A 14,755-nucleotide genomic window follows, 5' to 3' on the forward strand; every position below is an offset into this window, starting at 1 on the left:
CTTATGGACCTATGGCTCGAACCTCCAACAGTTCGTGAATAGCTAAACTCTTTAGCCACGAGATCCACCATCCGTTAATTGTCAAGCATTCCATTAAAGACCAACAACTAAACTCTTCTTACCACAGATATATTTCTGTGTCCATCGGATATAACCAATCATGAGTACGATAATCCTTCACATATGATCGTAAGTACAGCTAGGCTAAATTACCATTTTGCCCCTGTAGTTACATCTCACTCCTTGAGTACCACTGATCCCTCTAATGAACAATATAACATAGTCCAATTATGTGTGAACACCTCTCGGGCCAATAGAAGGTATGTGGCATCACATCGTTCAAGCCTAAAATCAGCCCTTAAGGGAGTTATCTATTTACTTACCCCTGCATCGGGGAATGAGTGAATCCCCAAAGTGGTAGGTTTGAGTCGACGACCTGGCCACTCGCACCCATGCAAATCAAATGACCGCCCTCAATGGCAGGAGTTCCCAACTCACTTAGAACTGAGGTTATGTTACCTATGGTCATCCTAATGAAGTGAAGTCTCTGTTGTGAATGGTGTTATATAACGAGACGTTAACACTCCGTGGTCAGGTCTTATACAAACTCTTTGTATAGGACACCTCTGCTCACATGTCCCCTACACGAATGATCAGGATCAGATCATCTGTGACAAATCACAACACTTGTGACCATTCTACAAAGCGGACTGCATCCGTAGCGTTACCAGGATAAGGTTTCTCTCCTATATCCATATACTACAGACCATTTTGGTTATCCCTTAAGACATGATCTACTTGTATGTCACCACATACATGCTTAAGGTACATATAGACAACCATGGATTTTAGTTTACTGGTTTGTGGTAAAGCAAATAAAACATTGAATTGAGCAAAATTAAGAAGTGGAGTAAAATATCATATACTATACATCACAAGAATTCGTACAAACTGTTTACAAACTACAGGACACAAGACTTTAGGACATCAACCCCAACAATCAAGATAAAGCATTCAACCTTAACTCATATATTATAGACCCTTTAGGTTATTGCTTGAAACATGATCCACTTATATGTCCAACACATACTATTTTAAGTCTCATGAAATAACCTTGTATTTTTTCGATAATGGATAACTAATTATTGTATATATAAAATAATCTATTATTATATCAAATAACTAATTAACTATGAGATTTTATGGCATAAATCCCAACAGACACCTTCCTTTGGTGGAGACCACGACATCTAACTCAACTGACTCTCCAGCCTAAGCGACAGGGTCAACTTACCAATCCCCATTGTTATATAATAAAATTGATACTTAAAGCCTATTTGGATTGACTAAAAATTTTTTTTTTTGAAAAAGTCATTTAATTTAAACTCGTTTGATAAAAAAAAAACTGTTTATAATACAATTTAAAAACGTTTCAAAAACTAGTTTTAGTAGTCATCCGACATTTCCATTTTCCCTATAATAACTTCATAATGTAATATTTGAAAATTAAACTAAACAAACTCTTAATTTTGTACGCGTCTCTCACTAGAGATGTCCACGGGGCGAGGCAGGGTCGGGGATGCCATTCCCCATCCCCGTTCCCGCTCCCCATTTCATTCCCCATCCCCATGAAATTTACCATGGGGATCGGGGCGGAGATTCCCGCAGGGAACTCGCAGGAATCGGGTTCCCCGCGGGGAATTTTTTCCCATTACTTTTTTTTTTTTTTGTAAAAAGTCAATTAATTTAAATTACTAATGTGAGCAAATTTTAATTAAATAATTAACTTTATTACTAAATTTTTTATTATAGTTAGTTTTATATGACAATTTGAATTTAAAGATAAATTACTCAAATTTTGGTCTAAAAAAACTAATTTATTTTTTTAGTAGAAAGAAATAAATATAAATCAAATTATTCACATATATAATCTAAATTTAAACATATTTATTATCTTTTCCAATAAATAATCAAATTTGAAATTTAAATGTAATATTTATATAATAATAATAATAACATAACATTAAATACTTATACTAAATAAATATGTAAAAGTTAATCGAAGCGGGGATGGGGAACGGGGTCGAGAACATTTCCCATCCCTGTTTAGCTTACGGAGAATTTTTTTTTCTCCACTCCTTCCTCTCCACCTAATCGGAGAATTCTTGTCCCATTCAGAGCGAGGTCCCAATCCCATGAAAAAATTGGACATTGTCACAATAGAGATTAAGTACGGCAAAACTCATTAAACAAATAAGTAGGTTATTTTTTACTATAACCCAAAAGAATAAAATGTAAAAAGAAATCCCGGAAAAGAAGAAAAAAAGGGAAAACCGACTGTGACCGAAAGTCCGAAACAGTCATCTTCCTAAAACCATGGGAACTGAAGGCTCCTCAAAAGTCCGAACTACCCATTTCTGGTAATATATCTTTCCTCCGCCATTTCCTTTTTTTCAAATTAGGGTTTCCACTTCAATGCATTATATATGACGTTGCTTTGTTAGATTTTCAATTGACTGTTTGTTGAAAATCCAAATTAAAACCTTCCTCATTCTCAAGCATCCACTGCCTACTTTCATTGTTCATTCTGCTCTCTGTTTATTGTCAACGAAGAAAATCCCAATTCAAAATCTTGATTTTTGACTCACTATTCGCTCAAGTCGTGTTGATTGATTCAAACAATGTGTGTTTCTTTCACAGCACGAGTTTGTTTTAATTGATACAAGAGGCTTCGATTATCTTCTTACTGCGAAGGCTTTCACAAGCTCTATTGGGACGCAGGTATGGCCGGGTAAATAAGTAGAAGCCCTACAGAAAGCTGAATGTGTAATTCCATTTTCTAAAAGAAATCATGGATTTCTCTTGGTCTTGAAATTTGTGGCTGCGTTGAGGGATTTTAAATAGCGTAAATTGGACATTGCCTTGATCTGAAATCTGTGTTGGGCTGAACCTTTGCATTGGTGATAGTTTAAAATGGGGCCTCAGACACTTCACTTAGCAAATGACTGTGCTTTCACTTTGAGAGGTGGAATGAGATTTTGGAGAGAATCATCCTGGAGATCTTTCCTCAAAATTAGTACTCTGATTCTGATAGTATTGACTATTCTTATGCTTATGCTGTGATTTAGTTTGAAGCATTTTGTTAGAATATTGATATAATATCAAATTTACCATCACTCATTAGCTTAAGCTTTTGAGTCAATTGGTGATTTAACATTGTGTTAGAGTAGGAGGTCCATAAGTGAGCGAGGTGTTAGAGTATTGATATAATCAGCTTAATTTTTTGGGCTAATTGGTGATTTAACACATAAATATTTATTTTTAGGCATCTATATTTGTTTGTTCATGAAAGAAGCCGTGGCTGCTGCATTTGTATGTGAAGAAAGGAGTGGTGTATTGTGAGACAGGATGCCGTGGAGCAAATTGTGCATTAAAATGGGACCTCATATATTTAGGTCCCTTGCAAAAAGGTACCATCATCTTAATATGGTTGTTAGATGTAAAACAACATCTTCCCAATATGTTGCATCTAGAGCAAGAGATCCAACATTTGAGAAACTGATGGATAAATACAAAAATCTTCTTAAAGTGGTTGCTATCCAAGATCTTATCCTTGCTAATCCAAGGAATCAATCAGTATCTCTAGACTTCCTCTCAAGACTTTCCCAGAAGCTCCATCTCAACCGAGGTGCTCCCTCCTTCCTTCGCAAATACCCTCATATTTTCCACATCTTCTATGATCCAAACAAGTCCCTGCCATTTTGCAAATTAACAGATACTGCCAATCAACTATTTTCCGAAGAAGCAGATGCTATCAACGCTTCATTGCCTGAGGTTGTTGACAGATTAGTCCGGCTTTTATCAATGTCAAATTCTAAGATGGTACCACTGCGTGCAATTTACAAGGTATGGAGGGAGCTTGGCCTCCCCGACAATTTTGAGGACTCTGTGATATCGAAATACTCTCATATTTTTCAGCTTTGTGATGCTCATGAACCAAATACTCATTTTCTGAAGTTGGCCGATCACATTCCGAGACATCATTTCAGAGCAGCTGTTGAGGAATGGAGAGTTACTCAGTGTTGTAAAGAGGACTGCAGTGTTGATGAAACAGAAATCCAGTATAGTTTTAAACATAGCTACCCTCCAGGGATGCGGTTGAAAAAGAATTTCAAGGCCAAGGTTAAGGAATGGCAAAAGTGTCCATATATTGGACCATATGAGGGAACACTTGACAACAGTAACAAGTATAAGAACACTAGTATAGCACTGGAAAAGCAAGCAGTTTCAATCGTCCATGAATTCATGACGTTGACTGTGGAAAAGATGGTGGAAATAGAGAAGATCAGCCATTTTAGGAAATGGTTTGGCGTTGAATTAAATATCAGAGATCTATTCTTGGATCATCCTGGGATATTTTATTTATCAACCAAGGGAAAGAGACATACAGTTTTCCTAAGAGAAGCTTATGAGAGGGGGTGTTTAATAGATCCAAATCCAGTTTATACTGTAAGGAGAAAACTCCTAGATTTAGTTGCTATGGGGCGTCGGGGTTTATCTCATAGTGGCTCAAGACAGAAGGCAGATCAAGTTCAAAATGAAGATGGTGAAACCTCCCTCTAGGTAACAAATGAATAAAGGAAAAGATTCATATTATTCTTTCAACTAATGTTGCCGATACTTTCTTCTCATTTCCTTCTTTCATAAACCGAGCTCGGAGAAGGAAGAGATAAGAGGGCCCTAGAGAATGTGGTCAAAAATCCATAATAGAGTCTGATCACAACAACCGAATTGATTATCTTCATGCATAAGGATACTAGATTACCTAAGCTTGTCAATGACATCCTGCAATCAAATTTTTGAAACATCGTCACAATCAAAAAGGAGAATGCTGGAGAGATTAACACTTTTGTTGAGGGAATTTGAATGTGTTGGGGTAGTTGGTAACTAATTACCAATATGAAAGAAGACCCTTCTTGAATATAGAGAAATTGGAGAATGGGTTATTTTACTGCATCTTCTTGCAGATGTGAACATCATTATTTCAGGGAAGGATTGAAGAGCGAGGGGATCGGACCCTCCTGGCGACTCTGTAATCCAATTTTTAATGCAGAGAGGCTTTATTGGAGAAGATGAACAACCTGATTTGGATGTCTGATGTGCGTTCTTTGTGATCTGCAGGCGATTATGCTTTGAACAAAGCTTAATTAACACGGGATGGGAATACTTTGAACAACCTGGTTATTTCTATTGCATCTTCATTATCTGCATAAACTTCTTGAACACTCTGAACATGTAGTCCTTTGAGTCTCCTATGCCACTTGTTTTCAAGTGAAAAGGCAGACTTCAAACATTTGTTTTTGGGTTGTACCGAAGAAGATTTGAAGCCTGAGGAAAGGAATGGATGAATAGTGATGATTACTGATTAGGACACCTTGAGGATGGCATTAAGAATAGACCAATGATTAGATGCAGTCTCATATGCCCTCCACTTTTTTACCACATAAAAGAGAAATTAGAAAAAATATATTTTAAAAAAAAATAAAACTACCACATGGTAATATTTTATTGGGCTATACTTGGGGTGCACCAAGATAGGTGCATCCAAGGGAGCACCCAAGTTTTTCTCTTAAGAATAAATCCTCTTCTCATTTGTATACTTGGATAATTACAAGTTTAACTTTGAAATTTGTGTCTTTTTATTTTTTAATTTCTAACTTTTAGAATTACAAATTTAGTCCCGGAGTTTTTTAAGTTTTAAAAGTGCATGGACCTCCCTTGAAAGCTAGGTTGCATTAGACAAACTTTAAATTTATATCTAAGAGAACAATTACTTTTAAACATTTTGAATTTGTGAGGGACTTTTAAACATAAAATTAAAAGTTAAAGTGACGTATTAGACATTTTTGAAAGTTTAAGGACTTAGTAGTAGGTAGAAATCAATCTCAAAATTCAAGACTTAAACTTATAATTTAGGTCATGTTTTGTAACTATTTTATTTTTTGTTTTATTTTTTAAAATTAAACCTATAGACATTAGTTTCACCACTACGTTTCTTCATTTGTTATCTAAAACCAAAAAATAAAATGGTTTATCAAATGGGGCTTAACTTAGTTTTCTTATCAAAAGAAGGGAAACAAGTGGGAAAATTGTTAAAAATAACCCTTAAACGTTTCCTTACAACTAACACTTTTTTTTAAACTTGTTGAAATAATTTTTCTTGGTCCCTCCGACCGTATAAAAATTATCTTTATCATTTTATATCAAAATTATTGATTATTTTGGATTTTCTCGATAGAATCTCTGAGAGGATGATGATCGAGACTCAAAATAATTTTTTTCAAATCTTACATAATCTTTTTGGTCTTTTCAAAATTTTAAAAAAAAAATTGTAATCACTCCATTTGGATAGTTTGTAAATCAATTTGGAAATTCACATAATTGTGGAATCACAAAAATTGGTCGTAAGATTTGGTATGTGATTTGTAAAAGATTGATAAATTTGGAGAAAATTTGAAAATATTTAAAATTTGGTTTAAGATTTCGAAAGATTACATAATATTTGAAAAAATTATGTTGAAATTTGATTTTTTTCAAAAAGTTTTTTAGTGTTATTTTTTTTTACAGTTTTACCCTTTTTAAATTTATTTATATTCGTTATATATATATTTTTCCTATTTTTGAAGCTACTTTAACGATGGAGAGAAAAAAATACATTTATTATAAATAGAGAAAATGCATTTAATATGGTTTTTCTCATTTATCAATTGGAGAGAGAAAATGTAATTATTTTAATTTTTTTCTATTTTCAAATTTGGAGAAAAAATGTGTTGGTTTTCACATGTCAATTTATTGATTTTTTTTTTATGGATTAATAGTTATTTTAAATATACCTTAGAACATTTTGACGGATTCATGATTATTTTAAATATACTTTAGAATATTTTGTTACGTATTTGAAAATATTTTAACCATTAGAAATTGACTCAATGCTTGACATAAATCTTCATAAATTTCATTTACATCATAGTATATGTATCATAATACAATAAAATCTAAATAAATAAACAAAAAACACTCGTATATTTGATATAAACGAATACATATACCATAGTATATATCAAATTTTCTACAAAAACTAAATATATATATATATATATAAATAAGAAAAAAAATAAAGTTCATCTTCATATAGGAGTTTATAATACATAACCCTCCATCTTCATCTCTTCTTCAGCCATGGTCACCACGGATGTCTGATCGGATTTGCTCGTCTCACGTGCCGTCGACCGAATCTGCTCAAGCCATCATCGTCGATCCGCCCCACACCATCCACACCATCAATTTTTCCCAAGCCGTTCGTGTCATCTCGTGTCGAGCCATCAATTCGTCCCACGCCATCGTCTACTGCCTGCAACTCAGGGGAAGGAGAAAAGAAAGGGAAGAGGAAGAAATGAGTGTGAAGTATGAGAGAGATAATATATGAAATATATTATTAGAGAGAGAATACATGCATGAGGGAGAGAGAGTATGCATGGTATATATAACGTAGGTGAGAGCTAAATCGTAAATAGTCACTAATATTAGTGGGAATACGAAAGTCAATAAATCTTTTTTTTTTTTTTTGTGTAAAAAATGAAATGGTCAGGATATTAACATAATATGTATCTATTATTTAGATTATTTAGGCCTTTTATGTAGAAATTTCTTATATATAAGATGAAAAAATTAATTTTTGTTCAAATCTCAATATTGATCTTGGTCGAGAAGGGTCGAAAAACTAACTTAAAAAGGGCTTCATTTGACAATTTCAGGCGTCTCCTATCTTCATCCCTTTATTGACCTGCCTAACTGCAACATGAGATGGTACTTTTCTGTTTCAAAAAGTTTATCAAGGAAGGAAAAAGTTACATAAAGTATTGAGCCTTTAGATATATGAATAATTTGGTGTTCTAGTAAATTGCTTTATTTTTCTCATCTGTTTTTTTCCTTCTTCTTTTGATGTAAACTTCTGGTGACTATTTTGAACACCATTTTTGACAGATTTAGCTGGTTCATAACATTCTGGTGATTGCAAATGCTTGAATTGAAGGTACTTTTCTGCCCTTTACTATCCAATTCTAGCTTCTTCATATTTTTGTTTCAAGGGTTGCTGTCATGATCCCTCGGAGAGGCATGTGGGGCAAGAAGTTGAATTGTTAAGTCTAGAGAATTATTTAGTCATGAGACCTATGTTGGGTTTAAAGAACCCATTGAACTAAATGAGGAGTGGAATTTACAACTTCTCTCAATTCCTATTCCATGGGTCAAAGATACTCTTGCTATCGTCTCAATTAGTTACATCGAGATTTTTTTTTTCCTGTCCAGCACAATTCATATGGTAATGTCCTAAAGCAAAACTATGAAATTTTTTTTTTTCAATCTTTACCACCACAGAAACATGCACTTCTTACAAGCTACAAGGACAGGTAGTTTCAACATAATATTTGAATAGAAGCTAACATTTTATTACCTAACAAAACAATCATGAAAATATCTCAGTACAATACAATGACTTCTAAATTGAAAAGGAAATACAGAAGAATAGGCAAACAATAACAGATAATCAAAGAAGATATCTTGGTTAGAGAAGTGAAGGAAGAAATGCTAAGGCTAAGCCAAGTGGAAATGCAAGATGAAGGCGGTCGATGCTTGAAGCCCTGTTCCCGCTGTTTCCCGGGGTGCCGGCGATGCCAGAGTCTCCTGCATCCGGTGGTTGAACACCTAGATACGTTTCCACATTTAACAATGAAACTTTAGTTTAACATAACCTCAAACTGTGAACTTAGAATGTTTCATTATTTCCACAACGAACAGATAGGAAGGTGAAACAGACAGGAAGATTTACTACCTGGTGCTGGTGCTGGTGCTGGACTATTTGCTGATCCCACTGGAAATCCCAAAACTGCATTCAGGAGAAACAGATTTGAGCTAGTTAGAGGTGTAAGGAAAAACCGAAAAACTGAAAAAACTGCTTGTTGGTTTGGGTTGGTACCAATTGGTTTGGCAGTTTTGATTTGAAAAGGAAAAACCGAAAATTTTTGGTTGGGTTTGGTTTTGACAAAGAACAAACCAAATTAAACTGAGTCGACCAATTAATTATTAATATACATTAACGCTCGAAATATATATATCAAAGGATGGTGTTGATGGAGTTGACATTGGAGTGAGACTAATATATGTTAGGTCAATAGTCATATGCCTAAATTGGTAAACCTGGATGACTAGACTGACCAAACTGTTGATTAGTTGATCAGAGTGGTTCGATTCGATTTTTTGGATTTTGTAATAAAACTGGTGGTTTGGATTTGATTTCAACATTCAAACTGAGTCGAACCAATTGCTTACACTGAGCTAGTAAGCCACATCTTATGATTATATTTATTGATGATTCTTGTAAAATTTGGTTGCTTTTAAGACAAGTTATCCAAGGTTTAAACTTTATTTGAATTTTTAATGGGGGAAAAGAGCATCTTGATAGCAAAGGCAATATATTAGTTTATGTTTGTTTGAAAAAATTAAAATCAAGCCAGTTTACCATTGCTTGGTTTAATTTTTTACTTTATAAAAATGTTTTTGAACTTTCAATTATCATCACATTGGACTTTAATTAAATCCACTTGAATTTATATTAGTTTAATAATTGAAATTTGGTTGCCGATGCTCGATTTAGTTCAAATTTAAAGAGAACTGCCCAAATCTAATTCTTTAATATGATTCTAAATTCTCTCCTTCTGCTTTATGACAAAAAAAGTAAAAACCTTTTTCCCCTTTTTCCTTTTTGGTTGGTGTTTAAACCTCCTTTGTAATTATTTTGTTTTTAGTTTTTGTTTTCGAAAGTCGAATCTTTCACCTCCAAATTTCTTTTTTTGTTATTTACTTTTCACCAATGGTTTAAAACCCAAAGTCAAATTTTGAGAACAAAAAAAAAAAAATAGCTTTCCAAAAATTGTTTTTTTTTTTTAATTTGGTTAAAAATTCAATCATACACAAATTATAGTTAGAAATGTAGATGAAATAGGATTAATTTTCAAAAACAAAAACAAAGAACCAAATGGTTATCAAACAGGATTTTAGTTTTTGAATTTTAAAATTTGTGTTTATTTAATTCTTAAGATCCAGTTTGGTAAAGATTTTATTTTTCATTTTCTGATTTTGAAATATATATATATATATATATATATATATATATATTTTTCAAAATTGCATACTATATTTTCTATCATGTTTTCTGTATTTCTTGAAGAAACGGTTAAACTCCAAGTTAAATTTTAAAAACAAAAACAAGTTTTTTGAAAATTATTATTTAAAGTTTTCAAAATTTACCTTGATTTTTTAAAATATGAAAGTGAATACAAAATTAAAAACGAATGTTTATAAGCATAAATTTAAAAAATCAAATGATTATCAAAACTTAAAATTTTAAACGTGTTTATTAGATAATTGAACTCCCAATTTTGTGTCTAATAAATCGAATAAATTAAAAAAAATTTGTAAAAATCAAATGATCCATTAGAGAGTTTCGTATGCAATGAAATTCTAAACTTGAGAATTGTAGGGTAGAAATTGAACATCTAACCTCAAAATTATCATATACATAGTAGAAATTCTTTTGAATTTTGTACGATTACGAAATGGTGTAGCATTTTGAAAGAAAATTTAAATCATTGGGGTGTTAGTGTAATTTTGAAAGTATAAGGTAGTTTTTAAACAAATATTGGTTATAATTTAACCCAAATTTTAAAATGACGAAATCGAAAACTAAGCTTAAATAAATAAAAATTGTAATAAAAATGATTTTTTTAATATTAAAAAAAAGGAAAAGGGAAAAGAAAGCTTACGTGAACAGAGAGAAACAGGAGGAGTGGAGACGCTGCAGGCGGAAGGAAGCTTCATAGCTCTGTCAATATCAACGGTTAATCCAACTTTATCAGGATCGCTAAGCAACTGACAGAGACAGCTAGGGCTACTCTCCACCAGCCCCGCCAGTTCCGAACAGCATTGCTTGTTCGGCTTCGTATCATTACTCCCCGTCGTCACGTACGACAAGCAATCCGACATGTTCAGCAGCGTGGTAAAGCAATCCACTTCCCCCGCCGGCCCCGGCGCCGGTGCCTGCGCTGCAATGCCGTGAATCGCCATCATCGCCACTGCGAATGCGAAGATCGAGGGCACTGCCGCCGTCGCCGCCATTGGTCGCGATCTGAAGTGAAAGAGATCGGATGTGTGTTTCTAGGGCCTTTTCTTTTGATGGAGCAGCGGTGGAATTGAAGAGGAGAGAGGGAAAGAGAGGAGGTGATGAAATAGAGAGGAAGGGAAATGGTTTGGGAAGAGGAAGGTGAGGGAATTAATGGCACCAGCTACGCCATTGCGGGATTTTGATTGCTTTTTCTTTTTTTTTTCTTTTTTTTTTTTTTTTTTTTGCACCGTCCCAACTCCCAAGGGACTATTTATTTCTTGTAGTTATGACACACCTTTTTTTTCCTCTCACCAAAAAAACATAAAATGAAATGTTTCTTGTAGGTGGTTGTTTTAAAATAAAAGAAAATGAGTGATTTATTTATAAATGTACTAAAATATTATTGTCTATTAAGATTGGCAAAATTCTTCAATTAAGATGGAAAATCTCCAATTTGATTGAAAATGGGATCAAATTGGAGATGGAGAAGGTATCCCCATTCTATACCCAACTTCAACCCCGCCCCTATTTGATTTTTAATATATTTTTCTATATATATATATATATATATATATATTAAGTATTTTAACTTTTTACATTTAGCTTACTTTTTCGTTTAGTCCAATCAAACTTCAAATCAAAGAGAATTTTAGGAATTTTTTTTTAGAAAAAAGTCTCCATGGAGAAAGAAAAGGGTAAAGAGGAATGGGTACCCATGCGGACTCGTTTTCCCAACGGGGATGCGGTAAATTCCCCCATCGGGGACGGGACGAGGAACCCCTCCCCGCTTTTCCCCACCCCCCGTTGTCTATCCTACTGTCTATCAGTGATAGACCACGATAGACATTATTGTGGTCTATCCGCATCTATTGCAATCTATTGATAGATAATAACATTTTGTTATATTTGTAAATATTTTTAGCAGTTAAAAAAACAATCAATTTATACCCATAAATTTTTGGATTATATAAATTTAGATCATAAACTAATAATTGTATCAAATCAAATCATTAATATTGGGATTGTATCAATTTAAATCCAAATTAATAATTATATCCATTTAAACCCTAAATTTTTATAGGTATATCAATTTAAAGCATAAACTTTTATAGATATATCAATTTAAACCTTACACTTTCATAAGTGTATCCAAATAAAAAAAATATATCAAAATAAAAAAAATAATGGTGCAATTTAAATTGATATTATTTTGAAAATTCAAAATTGAAATTAAATACACTTATTAAAGTTCAGGGTTTATATTGATATAGTAATTAGTTTGGGATTTAAATTGATATAACTCCTAAAGTCTATGATTAAATTGATACAATTATTAATTTGAGATTTAAATTGATATAACCCCCAAATTAACTTATATAAATTGATATTTGTCCAAAAAAAAATACTTTCATTCTTATGTTTTGTCTGTTTAGGGATTTATATTTATTTATTGGTTAATGTATTATTTTAATTAATTTACTTTTAAATATATTTAATTTTAATATTTATATTTTTAAATGTTTAATTTTAGTTCACGTTTAATAAATTTTAAATTTAATTCTTCAAAATTCAGTTTTATCAAAATTTGCTAAATAATAATAGTCATTTTCATGAAAATAAAATAAAGTATGTAAATATGATTTTATAGTGAAAGGGCTGATAAATAACGTTTTTATAAAGAAAAATATCAACAATGAACAAGTAAGATGGGTTAAATTTTAGATTTCTTGAAAATAAATGGATTAAAATTAAACAAAATTAAACGTACAAGGACCAAATTGGTATATTAACCTTGTTTATTTTACCTATATTATATTATCGTTAAAGATAATTATTTGTATGTTTAGTCCTTAAACTTTTAAATTTGTATATGTTTGGTCCCTGAAATTTAAAATGTGTTAAAAAAAAAAAAAAAAAAAGTCATCGGTGTTTTCACATCTTTTGAAATTGGCCTATTTATTAGACACCATTTTTAATTTTGTGATCTCATTGTTTCATACATTTATTTTTAAACCTTTTGAAAATATTAGAAATTTATCGGAGATAATTTTTTTTTAAAAAAAATAGGAATTTATTAGATATTTTAAAATTTGAGTATTTATGAGCCACACAATTGAAACTTTATGGATGGGACTATTACATACTTATGAAAATTCAGATATATTTTAGTCAAAACTTAAAATATTAGCCAACTAAACTAAACTTGTGATTTAACCCTTAAACTAAACGTGTGATTTAACCCTTAATTATGCAGCCCAATAGGCTACTGGTGAGTGAATCTTAATTTTGAAATGGTCGATTTAATTAAATTGAATCATAAATTTAGGCATATAGTGAATTAATTTTTTTGGTTAAATTAAAATTTTAGTTTGTGGGCTTTTATATTGGTTGTATCATACATTATTATTATTATTATTATTAGGAAAAATACCAATTTATACTATTAATCTTTGGGTTTTAACTCTAAATTAATAGTTGTATCCATTTAAATCCTTCATTATACTATATTTAGATAAACATCGTGTGAGATTTATAATTTTATCATTAAATCTCTAATTTACTTGAGCAAATCAATTAAGATTTATTTAAAAAGTGTTTATTCAAATTATAATCGTCAATTGTAGAAGTCTATACACATATAAGAATTTATGGATTGATGATTTCAAATATAATTCTAATAAATGTTCTAAATCCATTCAATTATAACTATCTATAAGTTTAATTTTTTTAAAAAAAATAAATATTTTGTATGATATTTCTCAAACTAAATCGGAAGGAATATATAAATTGATACATTTGTAAAAATATAGGGTTTAAATTGATATACTTATGAAAATTAAAAGTTTTAATTAATACAACCTCAAAAGTTTAGGATTTAAATTGATACAATTATTAGTTTAGGGTTTAAATTGATATGGGTGTATATCTATATTTGTCCTTATTATTGTTTCTAACAAAGTTTCATACATTATTTGAACTTTAAAAGCTTTTGATTATATATTTATAGATTGTCTCTTTTAATTCTCATAAATTTCTACATTAATGTTGTTACTTAAATTATTAATGTGACATGTTGGTTAGACTAAGAAATGAACTTAAATTATTAATGTGACATGTTGGTTAGACTAAGAAATGAACTTTTAGCATGATTTGCATTAAGAGAGAATAGATGGCTTTGGTTAAACTAAGGCAAATATATTAAACAAAAATAAATGAGATGGGTAAGAGAAATACATATCAAAAGTGAAATTACTTAGCTAGCCTACTCTCTTATGTCACACTAGGTTGAATTATCACTCATGTCATCATTAGTAAAATGTATCATCTTTGGGACCTACTAGAACTACAATTGAAACTTTAAAAATATATATGAAATCTCTTACATTTTTCTACTAGATGGATTAAAAATGAGAAGAAAAAGGTTTTTTTTTTTTTAAAAAAAATATATATATCTTTAGATCTAGTTTTCATTTGGTTATTAAGTTTCAAAATGTTACCATATTTAAGGGTTATTAGGAAGACCATAATGGATGAGTT

General features: G+C 31.4%; 2 protein-coding genes across 10 annotated transcripts; one reads left to right on the forward strand and one right to left on the reverse strand.

Annotated features, from left to right (window-relative positions):
- The first annotated feature begins 2,292 nt into the window (after positions 1 to 2,292).
- Positions 2,293 to 8,301, forward strand: LOC120071399 (protein ROOT PRIMORDIUM DEFECTIVE 1). Of its 9 annotated transcripts, XR_005480240.1 has the most exons (5): positions 2,293 to 2,420; positions 2,701 to 3,470; positions 7,238 to 7,552; positions 7,815 to 7,866; positions 8,044 to 8,254. XR_005480240.1 is itself a non-coding variant. In XM_039023661.1 (3 exons), the coding sequence occupies exon 3, from the start codon at positions 3,409 to 3,411 to the stop codon at positions 4,621 to 4,623; it is 1,215 nt and encodes a 404-aa protein (XP_038879589.1). In that variant the 5' UTR covers positions 2,293 to 2,420; positions 2,701 to 2,781; positions 3,326 to 3,408; the 3' UTR covers positions 4,624 to 5,428. The 9 variants fall into 9 exon arrangements, 2 of the variants coding, with proteins under 2 accessions (XP_038879589.1, XP_038879590.1); XR_005480241.1 differs by lacking the exon at positions 7,238 to 7,552 and having other exon boundaries at positions 8,044 to 8,301; XR_005480238.1 differs by having other exon boundaries at positions 7,238 to 7,866.
- A 184-nt stretch (positions 8,302 to 8,485) lies between these two features.
- Positions 8,486 to 11,445, reverse strand: LOC120071401 (non-specific lipid transfer protein GPI-anchored 2). The gene is made up of 3 exons (XM_039023663.1): positions 10,881 to 11,445; positions 8,891 to 8,944; positions 8,486 to 8,763 (listed from the first exon to the last, which is right to left on the reverse strand). The coding sequence occupies exons 1-3, from the start codon at positions 11,230 to 11,232 to the stop codon at positions 8,624 to 8,626; spliced, it is 546 nt and encodes a 181-aa protein (XP_038879591.1). The 5' UTR covers positions 11,233 to 11,445; the 3' UTR covers positions 8,486 to 8,623.
- Positions 11,446 to 14,755: the final 3,310 nt, after the last annotated feature.

This window comes from Benincasa hispida, chromosome 2, assembly GCF_009727055.1.
Source record: "Benincasa hispida cultivar B227 chromosome 2, ASM972705v1, whole genome shotgun sequence".
NCBI classification, from domain to species: domain Eukaryota; kingdom Viridiplantae; phylum Streptophyta; class Magnoliopsida; order Cucurbitales; family Cucurbitaceae; genus Benincasa; species Benincasa hispida.

Coding starts and splice junctions, on each gene's coding strand:
- LOC120071399 (XM_039023661.1), top strand. CDS start 3,409: ATGCCGTGGAGCAAATTGTGCATTAAAATGGGACCTCATATATTTAGG.
- LOC120071401 (XM_039023663.1), bottom strand. CDS start 11,232: ATGGCGGCGACGGCGGCAGTGCCCTCGATCTTCGCATTCGCAGTGGCG. Junction 8,945..10,880: donor TCCTGTTTCTCTCTGTTCAC/GTAAGCTTTCTT, acceptor TCCTGAATGCAG/TTTTGGGATTTCCAGTGGGA. Junction 8,764..8,890: donor AGCACCAGCACCAGCACCAG/GTAGTAAATCTT, acceptor AAACGTATCTAG/GTGTTCAACCACCGGATGCA.